Source organism: Solanum tuberosum, unplaced genomic scaffold, assembly GCF_000226075.1.
Source record: "Solanum tuberosum cultivar DM 1-3 516 R44 unplaced genomic scaffold, SolTub_3.0 scf00034, whole genome shotgun sequence".
NCBI classification, from domain to species: Eukaryota; Viridiplantae; Streptophyta; class Magnoliopsida; order Solanales; family Solanaceae; genus Solanum; species Solanum tuberosum.
In genome coordinates, this window is record NW_006238962.1 from 1,194,422 (window position 1) to 1,201,155 (window position 6,734).

Consider the following 6,734-nt stretch of genomic DNA (forward strand, 5'->3'; position numbering starts at 1 on the left):
ATATATTATATATACGATACACACGTGCAACGTACGTGCCGTAAAACTAGTACATATATATATGTATATATATATATAAACTTATAGACCAACCTAAAAAACAAATGAATTGCATATAAGAAAACTTGAAACCATCATATATTACTAAAATAAAACCAATAGAGCTACCACAAGAATAAAGATAAAAGAGATCATACAAGAAATAGGATAAATGAGAGGATTTAAGCTTTTAAGTAACAAAACAAAATGAAAGAAGAAGAGCCATACATGTTGAACTTGTTTCATCCAATGGTGAGGATTACACATATACTTGATATCCATTTATATAATATATTTAATGACTAAAACTTAGTATAAAATTATTATTGATGGTGTTGGATTAATGAAGGAAAATAGAGGGCCAAAACTGTTTTAATGCTATAAGTTCTGTGTACAATTTTTAAAAGGTTGTAAATGATATTATTAGTAGTTAATATAACTTTAAATAAGACAACCAAAAACATTGTGAGTGTATCTTTAAGTTTTGAAGGGGTGGTAAAAGAAAGGAAATTATTAACATTATTTAGCTTAACTTTAAATAAGGCAACATCGTGTGGAATTTTTTATTAGGAATTTGAAGAGGCTGGAAAAAGTATTATTAGCATTTTCATAATAAGGTACTTATTTAACATATTTCAGTATACATTGCAAGGCAATATGTATAATGAATTTACGTTTCTACACAAAATAGTAACAAGAAATTCCAGAAAGAGAAACAATCATAATAAAGAATTAGAATTGAAACAATCCTTTCTAATTTGAAAAAAATCTATAAAAGATAAAAATCTTACAAACAAACAATAGAAGATGGAAAAAGAAGGAACTTTACCATAGGTGTACGTATAAATGCTAGTGGAAGAATTCAAGATAACAAATTTGTATTTGATAGTGATATATATTGATTTGGCTACAACTCTCATATTTTTTAATTTAAGATTAAAAGGGTTTATTTCAAAAAAATTAGAAGATTCTACATGCAAATTTACGATCAAAATTAAATTGTTTGACTCTCAAAAATTAGGACAAATAAAGTAATTTTTTTGACATTTGATATATATAACGAAAATTAATGTTCACAGTGAATAAATAAATTATTAAACCAAAAAAATGATTTCCCTCACTTGTTGGTGGAAGTATACTTTGGACTTTTTTTGTTTCACTATTATTAAAATATTAATATTAATTTTTAAATACTTAAAAGTGTCATCAAAATACTCTCAAATTTTCTGATATCACTAGATACTCTACCCTCCCAGACCCCACTTAGTGGGATTTCACTGGGTATGTTGTTGTTGTTGTTTCATGGATATCAAGAACGAGAAAGTTCTGTATATATTAGAAATTACGGGCGAATCACACGTAATCATTGCAAAATTTAAAATTGTTACAGAGGATAATGAGGGCCTCACTGAGTAGACTTATAATACATAACTAATGCATCAGTGAAACTGAAGTGCAAATTATTGAAGCATTGCTTACCCAGTAGCTAACTACTGGTTAGCATCAAAAGTTTGAATCTGATAACCGATGATGAATGTAACGCAGCATTGATTGAAGTAGCCTTGGAGATTCACTGTTCAGAATCTTAGCAAGCTACTCGTTGGTGTGACTTTCATCAGAAGTATGATCAGCATCCTCCCACTGCCACAAAGAAAAATGTGTTTTTGTAAGTCCATTGATCAACAAAATCTCGAGCAAGAAGCATAAATATTCAAACCTTGTATATTATGGAAGGAATGGTGCTCGTAAACTAGTTATTTGTCTCAACAATAACATAGAGAGTTGAAGGGAGAAACTTACCGGCAAGGGGGTTAAATCATAATCTTTGAAAGTGAGAATCAAATCCTGACACCTCATGAACGTAATGACACTCTGTTTGAACTCTTCTGGCATGTTGGTTATGATCAATTCCCTGAGACTTGGTTTTTTCCAGAGTCTTTCGGGAATGCTCATCAGTTTATTACAGCATCGGATATTTATCTCTTTCAGCTTCTCCATTGCCGCTTCCTCCACATTCCACTTTTCCAAGTTCTTAAGTTTCCAAATCTTTAGAACCCGAAGCTCTTTGAATCCTTCCTGAGGGCACACCATTTCCTTCCCCATATAGGAATCTGATAGAAGCCTGAGGACATTAAGATGTTCAAGCTTCCCAAGAATCGGCATAGGATCCTCTGTCAGCTTTGAAAGAGACAATGTGACTACTTTAAGCCCTTGAGGCATGTATTCAGGCAGATTTGGTAATACACCTAGCAAGTTTAGGTGGGAAAGATTGCTCAGACTTGACAGAGACAACGGCTCGTCACCAAAATGTGATGGATGTCCTACATCATTTATGGATCGTAACCTCAAAGATTGAATAGAAGTTAACTTTGAAATCCAATTGAGAAGGTGGTCACAATTCTTCAAACAGAAAGTAATGCCTGCCTCTCTAAGATTACACAACCGATCCAGTCCATTCTTCACTGGGCTATCATCATCTACAGACAATCCCCACAGTGTAAGGAGTGTAGGCAAAGAATCGGTATCTGAATGCTTTGGCATGTCAAGACGGATGTGACTGAGATTGAGATGCCGCAATTTCTTTGATTTCCACATGGAGGTGGGTAAGTTATTTATGTTAGTGTGCTTCACATCTAATGTCTCAAGATATGGCAAGTCACCAACGGACGAGGGAAGAGCATCCAAGAAAGTCCATCTTAATCCTAAGTATCTCAAGTGAAATAAATCACCAAGATTCTCAGGTAAACTTGGCTTATACACTCCTTCCAGGTCAAGCACCCTCAGCAATCCGAAACCCTTAGTAATTACGCGACTTAGAAGGATGCCTACTTCCGTGGCTGGGGTGTCTTTCCTCTGGAAATTGAATGATAAGTAAGAGCGAAGATGTTCAAACCGGGAAGCATCACTATAAATATTCTTACTGCTTGCATGCTCAACAAGCCTTCTAACATTCAAGGGAAATGAATCTTTTGTGCTATATGCACTGCAATGAACATGGAAAAGCCTGATGTTCTGGGCCTTAGGCAACAGATAGTCATGGAGAACGCCTAGTAACCGACATCTTCTGGGACTGCCATCAGACCTAAATTTGGATATCTGAATCAAGCTCCGCTTGACTAGATTATCAAAGTTTTCTTGTACCACATCCTCTGGGAATTTATCTTCTTTGGGGTTTACAAAACCCTCTGAAAGCCACAAACGAAACAGCCTCCTTACCGGAATGTCGTACTCTTTAGGGAATAGCACCAAGTAGAGTACACACAGTTTCAAATGGTCAGGCAGATTCATATAGCTAACGGATACAATGTCCTTCGTTTTCCAGTTTATGCGCAGTATGTTTTGAAGATAATCAAAGCGAATGTCATCTCCCACGGTCGACAACATGCTGCCAAGAAGGACAGTATTCAGGGGGAGACCACAACAGACATTAAGAACTCGCTGCTTCACAACTTGACGTTCCTTTCCTTCCTCCCAAGTAGCCCAACCAGCTTTCTTCAGGAACAAGTTCCAGCAATATTCTTCAGTTAGCGTTTTCTTTTGGATATTATTCGGAGGAGAGACACAATACATCGGATTAACAGTGGTGGTGATGAGAAGTAGTATACTTCCATTTCGATTGTCTAAGAAAACAGATTTCAGTCCTTCCCACATTTGATCACTCTGTACATCATCCAACACAATCAAGTAGTTTTTTCCAATTAACCACTTCAAAAGTCTAGTTTCCAGCTCATTGGTAGCTAGATCCACAGCGTCCTTGGATTCCCCCAGCTGTTTTAGCAAGTTCTGCAATACATCTGATTTATTAGACTCTTTTGAAATGGTGACCCATGCACATCCAGACTTAAAATGTTTTTTGATTTCCCTCCTTCCGTATACTGCACGAGCCAAAGTAGTCTTGCCTGAACCCAACTCACCAGCAATTTCAACGATCCGGGCCCTTCCTTTATCAGCTGTCTTGATTAGTCTTTTCACTAAGTCATGCACTTCTTGTCTAATGTCAAACATCTCCAGTTCTTCATCAGCATAAGAATTTGTATACATGAGTCTGGCTTCTGTTTCACGGTCTAACCTCACAGACTTGTCGCTGCTGCACCTCAGAGGTTTATTTGTAGACATGAGCTTTGCTTGTTTTTCACGGTCTAACCTCAGAGGTTTTCTATCTACCTCCAGTACTAGTTCCTCTTCATCACTCTCTGGGATCGTAGCATAACTACATTGTGCCATTGCACGATTCTGATCACCCATATTGGTAGTTGTCCCATTGCTACAGGCATGCTGTTTGTCAGTACCTTTGGGCTTTTCATCGATCACCCGTTTAATGTCTGAAGGGATTCTTTTAATCTTCCTTCTCAGCTTTTGACAAGGCATTAAGTTCTTGGGAACCAGAGAGTGATTCATAAGAAAGCCCCATTTCCTGTTCTGACGGGCGATACCAAGGGTAAAAGACTCAACAGTGTCCTCAACATAGTACAGACTACGCAGACACTTTTCAGCCCAACTCTTAAATTCATCACTATTTCTTTGCTCCTCGTTTGTGTCAGCAATGACGCGTTGCATTTTTATTAAGGCTTCCTCTATCACCGTTTTGTCTGTTATCTCGTCAGACATCTTTAGTTTCTCTACCACCACAGAAGCTACTGCTGCCAGCTCCATTTGTCCACAAGGATGCAATAGGCAAGAGCAACAGCGAATATTATGAAGATCCAAACCTACAAGTTGATCCGGAGAAAATTGTTAAAAAACCACAACAACAACTGGTGAAGATACAGTATACACATGCCTTACCCCTACCTCAGAGAGCTAGAGAGGCTGTTTCTGATAGACCCTCGCCTCAAGAAAAACAGCCAAAATTGTTACAAGATCAAGGACCTGATATTCACTTAAAGACTAGTTTAATTAAAACAGTGAGCTAAAATAGACACTTCTTCTCCTCATGTTATTGTAACCACGATTGTCGTGTTGAACTCACACTCAGATATAAACAAATTAAGGATGAACCGTTAAAAAATACTAGCTAGCATCAAACAATTTATCAATATATTGTATTAATTTATCAAAAATTCACTACTTTTTGAAGGATCCAACATGAACCCATCTATATTTTTGAAGAGTCTAAGAGCCCATTTGGATTGGCTTAAAAGTTGATCAAATCTACTTTTAAGTCAGTTTTTGACTTCTGAAAGTGTTTGACAAATATAAAAAATAACTTAAAATAAGTCAAAAATGACTTCAAATAATATACGAAGTGTTTGGCAAGGTAAAAAATGACTTAAAATAAGTCAGAAATCAAAAGTAGATCTCCCCCTACTTTTTATATTTTGATTTAAAAGTCATTTCAGTTTGACTTTGTATTTTTGACTTAAAAACTACTTTTTTTAAGCTAATCCAAACGGGCTCTAAGCAACATATGTCTACATCACACCCCTTGGTATGCGGACCTTCCCGTGACCCTTTGTAAACATGGGATGTTTTACGCATCGTGCTTCCCTAAATGCCAATTATCCAAGACATAGATCTAAGCAACTCTAAAACATTAACCAAACCCATCTACAGATTAAGTCACATTTACATCAAATTTTATCATGAAACTCAGAATTCAAAGCTAAGCCCTTCACCATACAACAACATACCCAGTCCCGGAAAGTGGGATCTTGGAAGGATAGACTGTATGCAGATCTGATCTCTAGGTAGAACAGTTGTTTATGATAGATCCTCAACTCAAGATAAAAACTATCTAGGAAAAAAAAGTAATGGAAATAAAGGAAACAACAAATAATAAACAGCACAATACTACTCCGTACAATAAAATAATACTATAATCAAATTACACGAAACAACATATAATAAACAGAAATCAAAGAATAAGAAACAAGAGTAATACTACCCCTACTCGAATGGACAACAAGTCAATACCCTAAACAGAAAATTGACTATAATTATGAAATAAGTACCCATAAACAGTAAATCAACATCTACACAACATATACATCAAAAATAATTTTAACCATATATAAATAAAAAATGAGTACAGTACTTTTGAGGCAAAACATGCTCTTTTAAAAATCCAATGAATTGAATACTAAAAATCTTTAAAAAATTAAACTCATAAAACTTAAATTCTGAATTTACCTCTAACAATATAGTAGCAAAACAAGAAACAATTTTATGAACAAACCAACATTAGATTTTTTTGAGAAAAAAAAAATACCTGAAAAAAAAGCTCTGGTAAAAACACTCTTTGAGAATGTCTATTGAAATGTGTACCACAAAGACTACCAAATTTTTTTTATGATTCAGAAACCTCTTAGGATTAGTGACGCACAATTCGAAAAATAGTAGTAATATTTTTAAAATGAAAAAAATTCTGAAGACAGTAATACATTATTTGAAACTCGATGAATAATGAACTCGTAACGAAGACTTGGGAAGTTGCAATAGTAATGTCTCTCACCTCTCATTGAATGCTGTCATGAAAATAGTCAAAAGTCTAGCAGATTAGGTGTAAGCGTTCCGTACAAATTTTATTGGAAAATATCTTTCATGCAAATAATTGAGTTTTTTTTTATTTTATTTTTATTTTATGTTCGTTAAGTAAGTAAAAGAAATCTTTTAAATAAATATTACGAGAGGTATGGGTGCAGATGAAAGCTGTGGGGGTAAAGGTGAATTTATATTGGGTTTAATTCTTTTTCTAT

General features: G+C 35.1%; 1 protein-coding gene across 2 annotated transcripts; it reads right to left on the minus strand.

The window, feature by feature from the left end:
- Positions 1 to 1,386: 1,386 nt before the first annotated feature.
- Positions 1,387 to 6,530, minus strand: LOC102604480 (probable disease resistance protein RF45). Of its 2 annotated transcripts, none has more exons than XM_006342641.2 (3): positions 6,491 to 6,530; positions 1,840 to 4,748; positions 1,387 to 1,680 (listed from the first exon to the last, which is right to left on the minus strand). In XM_006342641.2, the coding sequence occupies exons 1-3, from the start codon at positions 6,495 to 6,497 to the stop codon at positions 1,633 to 1,635; spliced, it is 2,964 nt and encodes a 987-aa protein (XP_006342703.2). In that variant the 5' UTR covers positions 6,498 to 6,530; the 3' UTR covers positions 1,387 to 1,632. The 2 variants fall into 2 exon arrangements, with proteins under 2 accessions (XP_006342703.2, XP_015162082.1); XM_015306596.1 differs by lacking the exon at positions 6,491 to 6,530 and adding an exon at positions 6,248 to 6,480.
- Positions 6,531 to 6,734: the final 204 nt, after the last annotated feature.

Bases quoted from the DNA above. Each gene is read 5' to 3' on its own strand.
- LOC102604480 (XM_006342641.2), bottom strand. The intron at 1,681-1,839 runs GTAAGTTTCTCC...TCTTTGTGGCAG, and splicing joins ATGATTTAACCCCCTTGCCG to TGGGAGGATGCTGATCATAC.